This window comes from Stegostoma tigrinum, chromosome X (assembly GCF_030684315.1).
Source record: "Stegostoma tigrinum isolate sSteTig4 chromosome X, sSteTig4.hap1, whole genome shotgun sequence".
Classification (NCBI taxonomy): domain Eukaryota; kingdom Metazoa; phylum Chordata; class Chondrichthyes; order Orectolobiformes; family Stegostomatidae; genus Stegostoma; species Stegostoma tigrinum.
In genome coordinates this window covers 979,554-998,168 of record NC_081404.1, presented here as the reverse complement: position 1 = coordinate 998,168, position 18,615 = coordinate 979,554, and the positions used below count along the sequence as shown (strand labels likewise).

Sequence of the window (18,615 nt, the reverse complement as noted above, 5' to 3'; positions counted from 1 at the left end):
GCGTATAGGAGACATGGTTAATAGGTTTGTGGACAACACCAAAATTGATGGTATAATGGACAGTAAAGGAAGTTATCTAAAAATACAATGGGATCTTAATCAACGGGGCTAGTGGGTCAAGGAATAGCAGATGGTGTTTGATTTAGATAAATGTGAGGTGTTGTATTTTGGAAAGACAAATCAGGTCACAATTTACACAGTTAATGATAAGGCCTTGGGGAGTGTCATTGAACAATGTGACCTAATGGTGCAAGTAGTTCCTTTAAAGTGACATGACAGGTAGACAGGGTTGTAAATAAGATACTTCTTTGGTCAGAGCATTGAGTACAGGAGTTGGAACATCTCCTGTACCAACATTGGTAAGGCCACATTTGGAGTACTGTGTTAACTTCTGTGGCACGGTGGCTCAGTAGTTGGCACTGCTGCCTCTCAGTGCCAGGGACCCCAGTTCAATTCCACCCTCGGGCGACTGTCTGTGTGGAGTTGGCATATTCTCCCTGTATCTGAGTGGGTTTCCTCCGGGAGCTCCGGTTTCCTCCCACAGTCCAAAGATGTGCAGGTTAGGTGGATTGGCCATGCTAAATTGCCCATAGTGTTCAGGGATATGTAGATTAGGTGGGTTATGGGGGGATGGATCTGGGTGGGATACTCTGACGGTTGGTGTGGACTGGTTGGGTTGAAGGACCTGTTTACACACTGTAGGGATTCTATGATCTATGTTCTAGGTTCTGGTCACCCTGCTAGAGGAAGGATAAAGTCTTTTCCCCAGTGTAAGGGAGTCCAAAACTAGAAGGCATTGGTTTAAGGTGAGAGGGGGAACATTTAAAAGGGACCTGGAGGGCAACCTTTTTTTATACAGAATGTGGTGTGTGTATGGAACAAGCTGCCAGAGGAAGTGTTAGAAGTGTGTGCAATTACAACATTTAAAAGATTAGATTAGACTAGATTCCCTACAGTGTGGAAACAGGCCCTTCGGCCCAACAAGTCCACACCGCGACTTGAGGCATCCCACCCAGACCGCCCCTATAACCCACACACCCCTGAACACTACGAGCAATTTAGCATGGCCGATCTACCTAGCCTGCACATCTTTGGACTGTGGGATGAAACCGGAGCACCCGGAGAAAACCCACGCAGACACGGGGAGAATGTGCAAACTCCACACAGACAGTCACCCGAGGCTGGAATCGAACCCACGTTCCTGTTGCTGTGAGGCTGTAGTGCTAACCACTGAGCCACCGTGCCGCCCTATAAAAGATGTGTGGATAGGCACATGGATCGGAAAGGTATAGAGGGATATAGGCCAAATGCAGGCAAATGGGACTAGTTCAGATTAGGAGACTGGGTCGGCATAGACGGGTTGGCCTGAAGAGTCTGTTTCTGTGCTGTATCTCTCTATTATCCACAGTTGTTATTCGAAGAGGAGGGCAGAAGTTATAATTAGAACTTGTTGAACTCAACATTCAGAGTTAATGGGAACTGCAGATGCTGGAGAATCCAAGATAACAAAGTGTGAAGCTGGATGAACACAGCAGGCCAAGCAGCATCTCAGGAGCACAAAAGCTGACATTTTGGGCCTAGACCTTTCATCAGTGAGGGATGAAAGGTCTCGGCCCAAAATGTCAGCTTTTGTGCTCCTGAGATGCTGCTTGGCCTGCTGTGTTCAGCCAACTTCAAACTTTGTTATCTTGAACTCAACACTCAGTCTGGAAGGCTGTAAAGTGCTTAACTGAAAGATGAGGTGTTGGTGCTCAAGGTTATATTGAACAAAAACACTTGCAACAATACCTCTTCAATTACTCCACTTCCTTTTCCTTCGGTGCTTTTCTTAATCACTCCATCTGCCTTCTCTGCTCCTCCCTCTTGCCATCAGTTCTGACTCACTCTTCTCTTCCCATATACACCATTTATTCCCAAAATTGAAAACTCTCCTAAAGACGCAGGAAACTTCAGAAACATTAAACAACTTTTGGGATTGCCAATTACGGCTTTTCCCCCCACTGAATTCAAGGTTTCCTCCTGCCATTTCCTTCCAGTTTCTTGAATCATGCTCTCTCAAGATAATCTGGCTTATGTGAAACACCTTCTGTGCCACAGTCCCAATTAATTGCTGACCCTTCAATTTACACTAGAGCATAGAGGAAGGAAAGAAAGTAAACTTCTGTAAAACTCTGCAGCTTATATCTCATTCCAGACGAAATCCTGCCCACTCATTCCTCTTGATCTGCATTTGCTCCTAAATCCCCCAATGACAATTCCAATTTAACATTTGAATCCATGCGTTTTGTTCTTTCATGGTTCAGCTGGTTGGACAGCTAGCTTGTGGTGCAGACTAATGCCAACAGCATGGGTTCAACTCCTGCATCAGCTGAGGCTACCATGAAGGGAAACCTTCTTAACATCTCCCCTCACCTGAGGTATGGTGACCCTTAAAAAGGGCAGCACAGTGGCTCAGTGGTTAGCACTGCTGCTTCACAGCACCAAGGATCCGGGTTTGATTCCACTCTCGGGCGAATGTCTGTGTGGAGTTTGCATATTCTACCCATGTCTGTGTGGGTCTCCTCCAGGTGCTCCATTTTCCTCTCACAGTCCAAAGATGTGCAGGTTAGGTCGATTGGCCAAACTAAATTACTCATAGTGTTTAGGGATGTGTGAGCGAGGTGGCTAGCCATGGTAAACATGGGCTTATGGAAATAGGGTGATTTGATTTGATTTATTATTGCCACATGTAGTGAGATACACTAAAAAGTATTATTTTGCATGTTGACCAGACAAATTATACCTTACGTAAGTACATCAGGGCAATAGAACAGAACACAGAATATAGTGTTTCAGCTACAAAGAAGGTGCAGAGTAAGATCAACTCTAATATATTAGAGGTCTGTTTATACATCTGATTACAACAGGGGAAAAAAACTGTTCTTAAATCTCTTGGTACGTGTTTTCAAACTTTTGTATCTTCTGCCCGGTGGAAGAGAGCGGAAGAGAGTATAACTCGGGTGGAATGGGCCTTTGATTATGTTGGCTGCTTTCCCAAGGCAGCAGGAAGTATAGACAGAGTCAAAGGAAGGAAGGCTGGTTTTGTGATGGACTGGACTGCGTTCACAACTCTTGGCAATTTCTTGCGGAAGCTCTTTGGAGAGTCAGTGCAGACTCAATGGGCCAAAAGGCTGCTTCCTGCACTGTGGGGATTCTATTCTATGATAACCCATTTCATATATGAAGCTTCAGATCACTTGTCATAATGCTGTGTTTACAATGCTGTAGTTGTGATCGATTACTTCTTGTAAACCATTTTTGCAATGTTTTTCGAAATAAAGGTTCTTTAAATCCATTCTTTTTTCAGTACATTGTGCTGTCTTGCTGTGTCTGTACATCCATTAACTTGCAAGTAAGTCTGAGTCTCAAAACATCTAATTTAGCAGCACAGAATAATACCCAGCCCACTGTGTCTATACTGAACCTTCCAAAAATAAATTGCTCAATTCAGTCCCAAACCTCAGGTTTATCATCTTGACCTTGCAAATTAGTTCTCTTCTACTGGATTTGAAATTATAATCAGACCAGCCAATGATATTGGTGGGTGGTGGAGCAATTTCATGGGACCAAATGGCCTACTCCTAACTTGTCAGATGTTTGTACAGACATGAGGAGCAATGTCTTCAGTTCGAGAGTGGTGAGCCTGTGAAAATCTCTGCCATAGAAAGCAGTTGAGGCCAAAACATTGAATGTTTATAAGAAGGAGACACTTACATTTCTCAGGGCTAAACAGATCAGATAGTATCGGGAGAAAGTGGGAACAGGGGACTGAGCTGGATTATCAGCCATGATCATGACGAATGGTGAGCAAGCTCAAAGGGCTGAATGGCTTACTTTGGCGTCTACTTTCTATGTTACTATAATCCCACATTGGAATTATTCTACAGGATTCCTGAATAATATATCTAGCCAGGACTTCATCTGTATACATACATCCATCTGCCCAAATCCAGCTGCTGCGTGCATGTAAATATTTCCCTGGGCACTATGGAAACGGGCAGAAAACAATTATAGACCCACATAGATGCAGCATGGGTGGGAACAGATTTCTCACTTCCGTTCCATCTAGCATGAAAGCCTTGTCACAAAAACAATTTTGCAACAACAACTGTTGCAAAATAGTTCAACATACTGTGCAGCAAAGAGTTTGCAGGTTCCTGGCACACAGTAGAGATGAGGCAATCTTATTAACATATAAAATACTACAATAATCTCAAGGAGCTCTACATGTTTCATCTTGTAATTATGACAGATGCACATTGGATTATGCTGTAATCCATCTGGATGGTTTTGCAATTGTCACCTAGGATTCACTTCACTGAATATTTTTCGCCAGTTTCAGATATTAGCCCCAAATGTTCACCTCACTACTCCTGGTCAACTAAACTTGGGAGTCTATTTTTTCCTTCAGAAGGATAAATGCACTGTGACTGATAAATTCTGCAGAATGTTTTTTTTCAGTATTTCCCTCAGCAATTCTTAGTGTTCATGTATTTAAACAGCGTGAGAGGATTAACCTCATGGGTAACTTACTTCTCTGCCTTTCCATTCCTGATCCTTCTCTCTCAATACAAGGAAGAAAGAACAGACCGTCAGTAACATAGAATTTTTCAGAACCTCAGGATGCCTTACAATCAAGAACTTCTGAAATATCATCACTGCTGTAAAGTCCTACATTTAGAAGATAATTAATCAGATGTAATCTGTATTGGTGATTTTGGTTGACAAAACAATGCTTGTCAGTACAAAGAGAATTCCCCTGTTCTTCTTCAAGAGGGTGTGGAGTCTTTCAAATTAATTACTTAAATGGTGCAGCCTTCCCATCACCACTACTGCACTGAAGTATTAAATGCCTTACCGTGACAAACAAATCCACTGAGCTAAAAAATATGCTAACTGTAGTCATGCTGCTTCTGTTAAACATAGTGAATTGAGCTGTTGCATTCTAGGGTCTTCTCCTGCTTTTTAATTATTTTATCTCCTGTTAGATCATGACTAGCTGCTCATTTCTCAGAATTTCAAGAGTGTCTATCTACCTTTGACTTAGGATCCAGGTAAAGCCAGACAACGGTTGCTGTTCACTACCTGGTACAAGATTGACAGCTTTACCTGGATCCTATGTCAAAGGTAGATAGACACTAGAAATTCTGAGAAATCAGCAGCTAGTCATGATCTATCAGGAGATAAAATAATTAAAAGCAGGAGAAGACCCTAAAATGCAACAGCTCAATTCACTACATTTAACATAAGCAGCATGACTACAATCAGCATTTTTTTAAGCTCAATGGATACCTTTGAGTTGACACACTTGGAAAAATACATTAGATGCGAAACTATCAACTCCCCAGATAATGGAATGTTAGTAGAACTTGCTACTGTTTCCAACCTTTTTACTTCTGCTGGTTGTGGGAACCATGGCAGAGAGTAATGGTGTCAGTACCAAGTCCTGTGAACTGAACAGTTGTGATGCCAGGTACGACTGACATAAATTCTGCAGGGAAATGGTATACTAACTAGAAATCGATGAAGCAGGTGGAGGTGCCATGGTACATTACACTAACGGTAGTAACTACTAGTAATCCAGTGGAGTCACGTTAATTCTCTGGGAACATGCGTTCATAAAATTCATTCATAAATTTCGAAAGCTCAGGAATGGTGACCATCAACTACTGTTGATGGTTGTGAAAACCCATCTGCTTTATTCTTGTCTTAAATTTAGGGATGGAAATCGGCCATCCTAATGGAGTTTGACTTACATTTAAGTCCAGACCCACAGCAATGTGGTTGCCTCTGAAATGCTGAGGAGGCCACTCAGCTCAAGGGAAATTAAGACTATGTCCACATCCCATGAAAGAAAACAAAACATTCTGTTCACAGAACCAAATCTCTTCGGACATTTCACTCAAATGCCTGTTTCTACATTCCTATTTTCTGTCAAAACCCGTCATGCTGTAATTCTAACAACTGAACAACAGGTGGTACTGCTGAACCATAAGCATGTTTCTCATCAATTGATTTTGTTTTTATAGAAGTAAATGGCTATTGACCTTTAAAATTAATGATTTTGTAAATACAATTTTGTTTGTTTTTCTGCTTTGAAAATAATTTTCACATACACTGCAGTCTTGCCACAATCATGAAACAGCATAGCTGCCCTCTTCTTGGGCTCCGCACTGCCACTCTTGCTGAGTTGACCAATAATTTCAAACCTTAAAATTAAATTCTGCTCCCCCACTGGCTTGTGACAATTGTGACCTACTGACTAACGTACAAATTCTCCACCCTATTTCCATCTGCCAACCTTGCCATCCTCAGTCTTGGGCCCTTTCCCTCCCCCCCCCCCCCTGTTAAATGGTAGTGAATTGATATTTACAGCCATGGCTACCCCAGCAACACTGAAATCCAACATCACTTGAGCAACAATAAATTAATCTTCACAAGGCCAAATCCTGAAACCCTTCTGTCAGGTTACCTCTCATTTAACTTGAGTACATTGCTTTCAAAATTCCCTCAGTTGGTCCAGCCACACTGCTGAATTGGCATAGATTGGCATTCACTTTTATGACCCAACTTCCTTTCTGATTTGTCTCCCCTTACCATCTGCTTATTCACACCTTCCTCAATCTGTTATATCATGCGCGAAAACGCTTGTCTTTAAGAGTCTCATTTACCTCCTTGAAGTTTGTCCCTTTCACATTCTTTGGACTCTGCTCCACCTGGGGAGATCCACTGGTATTAAAAATAAGCAAGGAAAGGTGTTCCAGCAAACGCTGTACGTCAATTTAAAAGGAAGATTTGGGTGATTAGGACAAACAGTGTCAGTGCTCAGTAATGCAACTGTGCAAAGCCCAGATCCCGTACTGTCTTTACGTAGTCAGAGAGAACATTGGCCCGGACTTGCAGAAATGCTCACACTTCAAGTTCATACCTGCGTGATAGGCCACTGATCCTCGACTCCAGCCTGGATGCCGATTTTTGGGGTAGTCCTAAAAAAAGGAAATGAAAAGTAATCAAACATCTTGGCTTTTCTGTGGAGGAAATGGGTGCAACCTGTGATAAACAATTCACAAACTCCAGGTCATGTCTTTTCTAAAACAAGAATGTTAATTACGGCTCTGTATTCAGTGTGCAAATATTGCACTTTGAAAGGAATTTGTCAGATACCCATTCTTTTAATTAATCATTTCAGGTAAAGGTTATAAACTTCAGTCATGAATAATGGCCCTCTTTCCAATTCAGAGGCCCAGCTTCAAGTAGACTATAAAGCATGGGAGCAGAAGTAAGCCAAATCCAGCCCACTGAGTCTATTCTAGCATTCAATGAGGTCATGGTTGATTTGTCAATTCCCAATAACACTGTCTTGCCTTTACCCTGTAATACTAGATTCCCCGACAGATTAAAAATGTGTTTATCTCAGCCTTGAATATACTGAATGATTCAACATCAACAGCCCTCAGTGGTAAATAATTCCACAGGTTCACAACACTTAGCGAATAAATTCTTCCTAATCTGTCTTAAATTTGCAAAGCTTGGTCGTGAGATTATGCCCTCTGGTTCTAGGCTCTCTCAAAAAGATTTTCATTCCTTAAGCAGTCACCTCAGCATATGACAAGTTTAATAAAGAAATACAAATTTCATAACAATATTTACATTGCAGTATGTTTTGTACTTTTCAAAATCTTCATTAAAGGCCTAGGTTTCATAGAATTTTTACAAAACACCAGGTGGACAGAAATTCCAAACAATTCTGTGCATTCTGAGCAATTTACAAAGTTTCTCAGTTTGTACAGAGGACAGTAACAGAACATGAAGTAAAAGGGCCTGTGACCGAAATGCAGTGACCGTCTTACAGTTTATTTGGCTTTGCCCACAAGATTTGAAGAAAAAACAGAGGGTGAATTCCCAAAGTTTCACTTTGGGCAGGTGATGACATTTCAGTGTTATAAATTACTGCCCCTTTTCTGTTTTGAAGTGCTCAGAGACAATACCGTGATTTAAATCACTGAAGGTGCTTTGTTGCCTGTTAGATTTGTAGATTGCTTGACAATAGAATCCTTTTTAGGCACTCCCCTGATTAAATTTATTTTAAAAATACTCTTCTGGACCACTTCTGAGGTTTCAGAACAGAAAGAAACAAAGACTTAAATTTCTAAAGCACCTTTCACAACCTTAACTTGTCATAAAGAGTTTTTAACAGCCAATGAAGTATTATTGAAGTGCAGTTACCCTCGTACTGTACAAACTAGTCTGCAGCAGATAACTTGCACATAGTAAGTTCCCACAAACAGCAAGGTGATTAAAACAGATCATCTGGTCATTGTGATGTTGAATGAGGGATTAACACTGACCAGGACACCAAGCAGAACTCCCGCACCAGATATACCAGATACATTGACAACATTTTCTTCCTTTGGACTCATGGCAAGGAATCACTGAAACGACTACATAGCAATATCAACAAGTTTCATCCCAACATCAAACTTACCATGGGGTACTGTTTAGAATCAGTCTCATTCTTGGACACATGCATCTCCATCAGGGATGGGCACCTCAGTACCTCACTGTACCACAAGCCTATTGACAACCTCATGATGCTGCATTTCTCTGGCTTCCACCCTAAACATATTAACAAAGCCATCCCCTACAGACAAACCCTATCCATACACATGATTTGTATGGATGAGGAGGAACATGACTGACATTTGAAGGTGTTGAAGGATGCCTTCATAGGAACAGGATATGATGCTCAACTCATCAATCGCCAGTTCCAACAGGTCACAGCGAAAAACCACAATAACCCCCTCAGAAGACTGACATGGGATAGGACTGATCGGGTACCCTTTGTCATCCAGTATTTCCCAGGACCAGAGAAACTACGCCATGTTCTTCGCAGCCTTCCATACATTATTGATGATGATTAGTGTCTCGCCAGGATCTTCCCTATGCCTCCACTTCTCACCTTCAAACAACTGCCAAACCTTAAACAAGCCACTGTTCACAGCAAACTACCCAGCCTTCAGGACAACATCGCCCACAACACCACACAATCCTGCCATGGCAACCCCTACAAGACATGTCGGATCATTGATACGGACACTGCCATTACACATTGGAACCCCACCCACCATAAGCATGGCAGATATGCATGTGACTCAGGCAATGTTGTCCATTTTATACGCTGCAGGCAAGGATGCCCTGGGGCACGGTGTATTGGCGAAACCATGCAGGTGCTACAACAATGGATAAATGGATACCACACAACAAATGCCAGATTGTTCCCTCCCAGTGGGAAAACACTTCAGTGCACAAGGGCATTCAGCCTCGGATCTTTGGGTAAACGTCCTCTCAGGATGACTCCAGGATACACAACAAAGTCACTGAGCAGAGGCTGATAGCCAAGCTCGGTACCCATGACTTCCCAACACCTTTACCCAAACATCTCCGCAATGAAGACAAGTGCACAAAACACCTTCTTAACTGTCCTGTCTACCTGTGATGCAAATTTCAAACAATTATGCAAATGAACCCCTGTGTTCCAGGCTGACTAGAGAGGACACCATATTGGATTTGGTGCTAGGCAACGAACCAGGCCAGATGTCAGACCTTTCAGTGGGAGAGCATTTCAATGATAGTGATCACAACTCTCTGACCTTTACTGTAGTCATGGAGAGGGATAGCAGCAGACAGTATGGGAAAAGTATTTAATTGGAGGAGAGGAAAATTACAATGCTATTAGGCAAGAACTGCAGAGCATAAATTGGGAACAGATGTCCTCAGGGAAATGCACGACAGAAATGTGGAGGTTGTTTAGGGAGCACTTACTACGAGTACTGGATCGGTTTGTCCCACTGAGGCAAGGAAGGGATGGTAAGGTGAAGGAACCTTGGATGACAAGACATGAGGAACATCTAGTCAAGAGGAAGAAGGAAGCTTACTTAAGGTTGAGGAAGCAAGGATCGGCAAGGCCCTAGAGGGTTACAAGGTAGCCAGGAAGGAACTGAAGAATTGACTTAGGAGAGCTAGAAGGGGGTATGAGAAAACCTTGGTGGGTAGGATTAAGAAAAACCCTGAGGCATTCTATACTTGTGTGAGGAACAAGAGGATGGCCAGAGTGAGGGTAAGGCCAATCAGGGATGGTGGAGGGAACTTGTGCGCGGAGTCAGAAGAAGTAGGGGAGGTCCTTAATGAAAGCTTTGCTTCAGTATTCACCAGTGAGAGGGACATTGCTGTTTGTGCAGACAGCATGAAAAATGCTGATATGCTCGAACAAGTTGATGCTAGGAAGGAGGATGTGCTGAAATTTTGAAAAAACATGAAGATAGATAAGTCCCCTGGGTCAGATGGGATATACTTAAGGTTTCTAGGGGAAGCGAGGGAAGAGATTGCTGCCCCTTTGGCAATGATCTTTGCATTCTCACTATCCACTGGAGTACAAAGAACAAAGAAAATTACAGCACAGGAACAGGTCCTTCGGCCCTCCAAGCCTGCGTTGATCGAGATCCTGTGTCTAAACCTGTCATCTATTTTCTAAGGGTCTGCATCCATTTTCTCCCTGCCCATCCATGTACCTGTCCAGATACATCTTAAAAGACACTATCGTGTCTGCGTCTACCACCTCCGCTAGCAATGCGTTCCAGGAACCGACCACCCTCTGCATAAAGATCTTTCCAGCATATCTCCCCTAAACTTTCTTCCTCCCACTCTGAACTCATGGCCGCTAGTAACTGAGTCCCCCACTCTGGGGAAAAAAGCTTCTTGCTATCCACCTTGTCTATATCCCTCGTGATTTAGTAGACCTCAATCAGGTCCCCCTCAACCTCCGTCTTTCTAATGAAAATAATCCTAATCTATTAAACACCAGGATGTTGCCTGGTCTGGAGCATATACATTGTTTCTGATCCTGTCTCTGTCAATGATGCCACCAATGAGTAGCACATGTATGAAGATGAGAAGGAGCTAAGAACAAAGCCTTGGAAAATTCAATTAATGATAGAGCGGGTTGGGAAGAGAAGCTACTGCTGGAGATCTGTTGGCTGTGTTTGGATCATTGGGAGTGGAACAAAGCACAGTCCATTGAGCTGGACAGTAGAGGAGAGATGGTGATATGATCATAGAAGGAGGTTACTCAGCCCATTGTGTATGTCTCAAACATAATGGACAATGATGATGAGTTTGATTATCTTAAAAGTCAAGAATTAAAGTAATAAGGCACAGCGTGGCATGGAGCCTCAGTGATTAGCATTGCTGCCTCACAACAGCAGGGACCCAGATTCGATTCCACCCTTGGGCAACTATCTGTGTGGAGTTTGCATGTTCGCCCTGTATCTGCGTGGGTTTCCTTTGGGTGCTCCAGTTTCCTCCCACATTCCAAAGATGTGCAGGTTAGATGATTGGCCATGCTACATTGCCTGTAGTGTCTAAGGGTGTGTAAATTAGGTGGATTAGCCATGGGAAATGCAGGGTTACAGGGATAGGGTAGGGGGATGGGGATGGATCTGGGTGAAATGCTCTTCGGAGGGGTGGTGTGGACCACACTGTAAGGATTCTATGAAAGCACCACAAACATTGCTACCTCATTGGCATGCCACATGATATTAGAGATAAAGGGGGAGAACAGAAGTAAAGGATTTGAAAATGACATGAATCAGGAAGAGAAGGAACCTTGGCTTGTTTTTGTCATCCAACATGATCCTCAAATTTTTGGAGCAGAGAGAAAAGGAAGGTAAAAATAACATGGCTGAGCCAAGTCTAACTATAAACGACTAAGACCAGTGTGAATTATGTGCACTTGAGTTTGTTGCCACCAAATCTGAAGGCATGAAGATCGGAAGAATGGTGAACGGAAGGGTTGGAAGACAATGCATCATTTAGTAGGAATGAAGTGAGGAAGTGGTTTAAGTGATCAGTGCAGCAAAGGTACCCTGAGTGGATGGCAGATATTTTTAAATCAACCTATTCAGTCATTGTTATAACACACCTCTGAAGAAGGTGGAATTACAACCAAGGCCTCTTAGCCTGGAGGCAGGAACACTACTCCTCTGCCACAAGACCAATTGGGATGGTAAGCTTGTTCTGGAGAAGCCTTAAGCTTCAAACAGCAGGAAGCAAGGTTGATATGTCAGGAAGAATCAAGTCATGGTGTTTCATAAGGGGGATTAGACAGATGAGGAGAAAAGAACAGGGTACGGCCCACAAAACGTTTGGTCTGATTCACAACCAAACTTCACATAAAAACAGACATAAGAAAGGCAAAGTATCAACAGTACACATTTCATTTTTTTAAAAAACATTGAGTCTTCTGGAGTGGGAGGACTTCAATGCCAAGCACTTATTCCTTTGTAATGGCAGAAATTTAGAATCTCTGATGTTGTTACCTTGTCTGTGGTGCTGGTGTATTAGCTAAGCTTCACCTTTGTACTGGCTGCTAGATACTGTTAACCTTTGCACTCTCTATGTTTGTGAGGAAAACAGTACTGCTTTGTTCTACCTCTCTTTCAGGATTAACACACAGTCTCACATGTAATTACACAGATAAATTACATGTTTGAACTTTGAAAATAGTGTCGTGGTGTATTCTGGATGACAAACAACTTCAGAAAAAAAACTAATTACAAAATTAGCTCTCTGAAATACACTGAATACGCAGAGGCATATGAGGTCTACTAGTACATGACCAAACATCCCAGACACTGTTAGTTACAATTTTTCTGCCCCAGCAAAATCTCGTACCCAGTCACAGTGCTGGTGTATTCTCCACTCTTTATGTTTTAAAACTTACTTCCATTGATAATCAGGACATTATTAGCAGCACAAGGAACTGATCACTCCCTCTCTCACTTAAGTGGGAAGAGGCCTTGCTCATTTTCACCTTTAATCTCCTCTCAACGGCACTAACAACTGCCACAGACATCCTCTGATCCTTTGCCCAAATGGCCATTCTCCATGAGCAAGTCTAAACACAGCACGTCATCACAAGGAATCAGAGCAAAGCCCAAATCTTTGTCAAAGGCAACTGGAGCAGTTTGAAGGGCCTTAAGAAAGAGCCCCCATTCCAACAATGAAGAATTGCTCCTGGGTGTCCAAGAAAATTCAGAAATTGTCATGTAAAACTGTGTTTTCTTTATTCTATCCATAGATTTTTTTGCTTTATTCCCGGGAGATAACTCTCATTGTAGTGGCGCCCAACCCTATTAAGAGAAGAATTTTACAGGGTGAACACAACCTCAGTCCTGCTTTATATGAACTCAATGGACATATTGTGCCAATCTCCTTCGTTTTCTCCATATCCCTGTACACCACCAGTTTCCAAATAATCATCCCCACAGTCCTCTTGAATACTACAACTGAGCCTGCCTCCACCACATTTCTAGGCAGTGCTATTCATACTCTAATTAATGACTGTGTGAAAAAGTTTTCCCTCATATCACCCTTGCTTGTTTTGCACATCACTTTAAATATATGCCTTCTCTTTCTTGTTTCTGTTATGAGCCAGAACAGCTTCTTCCTACCTACACTATCCAGCTCAATAATAATTTTGAAAACCTCTACCAGGTCTCCTCTTAGCCTTCTTCTCTCCAAAGAGAGCAATCCCAAATTCTTCAATCAATCCTCATAACTGAAGTTTCTCATTCCTGAAACCATTCTTGGTAAACACTTCTGTACTCTCTCCAATATATTTACATTTTTTCTCTAATATGGTGCCCAGAACTTTACGCCATTCTCCAGCTCAGGTCTAGCAAGTGCCTTGTGCAAGTTCAGCATCACCTCCTTGCTTTTCAGAATCAGAATCCCTACAGTGTGGAAACAGGCCCTTCAGCCCAACAAGTCCACAGTGAACCTCAGAGCATCCCACCCAGACCCATCACCCTATAACCCACCTAATCTACACCTCCCTGAACACTATGGACAACTTAGCATAGCCAATCCACCTACCCTGCACATCTTTGGACTGTGGGAGGAAACCAGAGCACCTGGTGGAAACCCACGCAGACACAGGGAGAATGCGCAAACTCCACACAGACAGTTGTCCAAGGCTGGAACTGAACCCGGGTCCCTGGTGCTGTAAGGCTGCAGTGCTAACCACTATGCCACCGTGCTGCTTTTGTATTCTATGCCCCATTAATAGAGTTGAGGACACTGTATACATTATTAACTGCTCTCTCCATCTTCAAAGACCTGTGCACATATACACCCAGGTTCCTCTGCACTCCCGTTTGAATCATATCTCCTACTTTATATTGTCTTTCAATGTGCTGGCCAAAGCACATCACTCCACACTTCTGATGCAGGATGGCCATATTTTCTAAACAATCTGGGGATAGAACATCAGTTGCAAGAACTTAAAACGTACATATGTAACATTTTTGGGGCCTATATTTTAAGAGGTATAGATAGATGCTACAAATGCAAAACAACAGTGTAACTATTTAGCATGGATCTAATGTCACATTATTAACAGTTTATAAGTAACATAGTAGCCCTGGTGAGGAAGGTCAGGTTTTCAAATGAAAATCAAAAACAGAATCTGACTTAACAGGGGCTGCAGCAGTAGCTTTATGTTTCATGATAACTTTATATTTCACGATATCTTTATATTCTTTTAGATATGCTTTACCTCTACTCATTATGGATTGCATCAACTGATGGATTGAACACAACACCAATTTCTTTTCCCCAACTGGTGGTAAATATGAAAAATCCTATGAGAGCTAGTGGCTAAAACAATTATACTTCTTGACAATGCCAATTCCACTCTGTTTTGAAGCTCAAATCTTACATATCCTATTTTACATACCATTCATAGGATCATAGAAATTTACAGTATAGGAGGCCATTCAATCCACAGTGTCTGTACCAACTCCCAAAAATGCTATCTGACTAGTCCTAATTCTCCAGTCCTCTCTCTATAGCCCTCTAAATTCATCCCTTTCAAATATATATTCACCAGTCTTTTGAAACCTCCTTTGGAATCCACGTCCACTGCTCTCCCAGGCAGCACATTCTAATTCCAAGTAACTCTCAGAGTAAAGACGTTTTTCCTCATCTCATTCCTAGCTATCTTGCTGACAATCTTGAAATCATGACCACCAGTTACTGACATACCAACTAGCAGAAACAGAATATCCTTCCTTACCCTGTAAATTTGTACAATAATTTTGAACACCTCTGCTCCACGGAGCTCAATTTCTCTACTCTTTCCTTGCATCTAAACTCCTTGATTCTTTTTATTATTCTAGTAAAATCTCCTTTTTATTCTCTCCAGGGCTTTAAAATTGTCCCTTAAACAAGGTTCCCAGAACTGAACACAATGCTCCGAATGTGGTCTGACTGATGAATTGTTCAGGTGTAGCATCACTTCCTTGCTTTTATAATTTACGCTTCTATTTATAAATCCAAGGATTCTATGATCCTTCTTAACAACGGTTTCAACTTGCCTGGCCACCTTCAGAGAAAATGCACTTGAAACCCAAAGTCCCTCTCTTCCTGTACTCCTCTCAAAGTTATGCCATTGAGCCTGCATTGTCTCTCCTTTTCCAACTGAATAGTGAACCTTATTACATTGTGATCAATATTTCCTAAATGCCTCCCCACTTAAACATTCTCAACTTGGCCTGCCTCATTTCCTAGCATTGTTCCAGAAAGTTCTCCTGCACACAATGCAGGAATTTCTTCCCTCCCATATCCCATGTTCTACCTCTTTTTCCCAGTCTAACCTAGAGTAATTGAAATCACCAGCTATCATAACCCTAGTTGACCTGCAGATTTCCATAGTCTTCCTACAAACGTTCTCTTCTACTTCCTCCCCTCTATTTGGAGATCTATAATAAATACCCAACAAGGTTACCCTTTCCTGCTTCTCACCTCAAACCATACAGACTCCATATCAGGAACCACATCTTGTTCAAGGGCAACGGTACTATTTTTGATCAAGACTGCGACCTTTTATCCAACTTGTTTCTACTAAAAACCTTACAACCCGGGATGATAAGTATCCAGTCCTATTTTGGCTTGAGCCACATTTCTGAATGATGGTTCTATTTCATATGCCCCAGAGCAATTTCTACTTCCAATTCCCTAATCTTGCTTACTATATTCCATGTGAATTTACACACTTACAATTTAACCCTGCCCTTTTCTATTTCTTGCCCATTCAAAGGTGACTATTTCTTTGTCAACACTCAGGCCTTCCCTCACTTCCATTTCCCATTCTCCATCTTCTCTCTTTTGCCCTCACTGGGCAAGTATGGTAGCTACAACATCTGCTACAGCAATCTATCAATCATGTCCCAGCTAACAATGATAATGAGATTACTGATGAGAGATACATTCTGTCTAACGTTCTATCCTGGTTGTTAGCCCAGAACAGATATGACAAGAATTGATACCTGTCTTTTAAAAGGACTGGGTACTAAATATTCCTGGATATAGGGTGCTTTGGAAATATATGGAAAGAAAGAAGGAGGGATAGCAGCATTGACTAAAAAGCACATTACAGTGTTGGAGAGAGAGAAGGTCCCAGAGGGCTCAGGGCAGAATCCATTTCATTCGACCGAAGATGCAGTGGAGGCATCAATACAAGACTGACCATATTTAAGAGGCCACCAGCTAGTGAGAAAGATAAAGTGGAGCAAATTGGCAAGGAAAAATGTAATGAAATTTGCAAAGGAAAAACTTAATTATTCTGATATTACCTGAAATACTAATTGTGAACAGCAGAGATGGAGGAGACTTTCTGAGGTGTTCTCAAGAGAATATTGTAGACCAATATGTTTCCAGTCCAATGAAGACAGTGTCATTGCTGGATCTGGTACAAGTCAGACCCAAACTCAATACTGAAAGTTGAGAGGGGAAGTGAAAAACAAATAAGGAGAGCAAACAGAAAGTACACTAAGAGATTGTAGCTTATATAAAAGATTAGTGGATTCACAACATTTTTAAGAGAAGTAATTTGACAAGCATATGGACGTACATGGAATAGTGTAGGTTAGATGGGCTTCAGATCGGTATGACAGGTCGGTATAACATCGAGGGCCGAAGGGCCTGTACTGTGCTGTAATGTTTTATGTTCTAATTCCCCTTCATCTTTGTTTTAAATCTGCTAAACCTTATCCTAAAACTATGATCTTTCATTCTAGATGGTCCCACAAGGGTAAACAACTGCCCTAGACCCTTCAAAGGGTCTAGGCCCGAAACGTCAGCTTTTGTGCTCCTGAGATGCTGCTTGGCCTGCTGTGTTCATCCAGCCTCACATTTTATTATCCTGCCCTACATCTACCTTGTCAATCCCCTTTAACATAGTCACATAGCATGGAAACAGGCCCTTTGGTCCAACTCATTCATGCTGACCAGGTTTCCTAAACTAAACTAGTCCCTTTTATATATCTCAATTAGATTTCCTCTCATTCTTCTAAACTCTGGAGGGTATAGGCCTAAATCTCACTTCATAAGGCAAACCACTCATCTCTGGAATCAATCTAGTGAATCTCCCCTCAACTGCATCCAATGCAATTACATCCCTCGTCAAGTAAGGGGACGAAATACTGCTAAAACCTCACTAATACCTTATATAGTTGCAGCATCATATTCCCAACATTTAAACGTAAGTGCTTTAGCAAAAATGCCAAAATGCCATTTGCCTTTCTAATTTTCTGCTGTACCTACATACTACTTTTCTGTGATACATGCACAAGGGCAGCCAGATCTCTGCACCGAAGCACCCTGAAATTTATCTCCATTTCAGTAATAAGTTGCATTTCCATCTGCCAAATTTGGTGCATTCAGCTTACCTATCCGTATATATTTGTAATTTTATTTCTTAATTGCAATTTATTTTCTTACTTATTTTAGTGACATCTGCAAATTCAGTTATAGCACATTCTATCCCTTGCATTCAAGTTATTAATATAGATTGTAAATAGTTGGGGCCCAAGGACCAAACCCTGTGGCATCCCACGAGCTACATCTTACTAACCAGAAAAAGACCAACACTCAGCTTTATGTTGGTCAGCCATGGGAACTGATAGCGAAGGTAAGAGCCCATGGAATTGAACGAAATTTGGGAAATTAGAACCAGAATTGGCTAAGTAGCAGGAAACAGAGGGTGATGGTTGAGGGGTGGTTTTGTGACTGAATACTTACACCCAGTGGGATCCCACAGGGGTCATGTTGGAGCTCTTATTGTTTGTGGTTTATTTAAACAATTCAGACTTGAATATAGGAGGGTTAATTAGTAAGTTCGCAGATGATACAAAAATTGGTGGGGTTATAAATAATGAGGAGGATAGCACTCAATTATGGAAAGATATAGACAGGATGGTCAGATGGGCTGATGAGGGGCAAATGGATTTCAATCCAGATACGTCTGAGGTGATGTACTTGGGAAGGGAAACAAGGCAACAGAATACACGATGAATAGCAGGACACTGGGGAGCACTGAGGATCAGAGGGACTTTGGTATGTATGTCTGCTAGTCCTGTAAGGTATCAGGACAAGTGGATAAAGTGGGTAAGAAGGCATATGGTATACTCGCCTTTATTACCAATTATTATAGTGTAAGAACAGGGAGATTATGATGGA

The 18,615-nt window shown here is 41.9% G+C and overlaps 1 protein-coding gene across 2 annotated transcripts in view; it reads right to left on the bottom strand.

Moving 5' to 3' along the window:
• Positions 1-18,615, bottom strand: part of spryd3 (SPRY domain containing 3) — a 364,516-nt gene that overhangs the window by 79,047 nt on the left and 266,854 nt on the right. For both annotated transcript variants that reach the window (XM_059643420.1, XM_048523593.2), the window contains exon 8: positions 6,968-7,025. In XM_059643420.1, the coding sequence (XP_059499403.1) occupies positions 6,968-7,025 (58 nt within the window). The remainder of the gene's footprint in view (positions 1-6,967; positions 7,026-18,615) is intronic.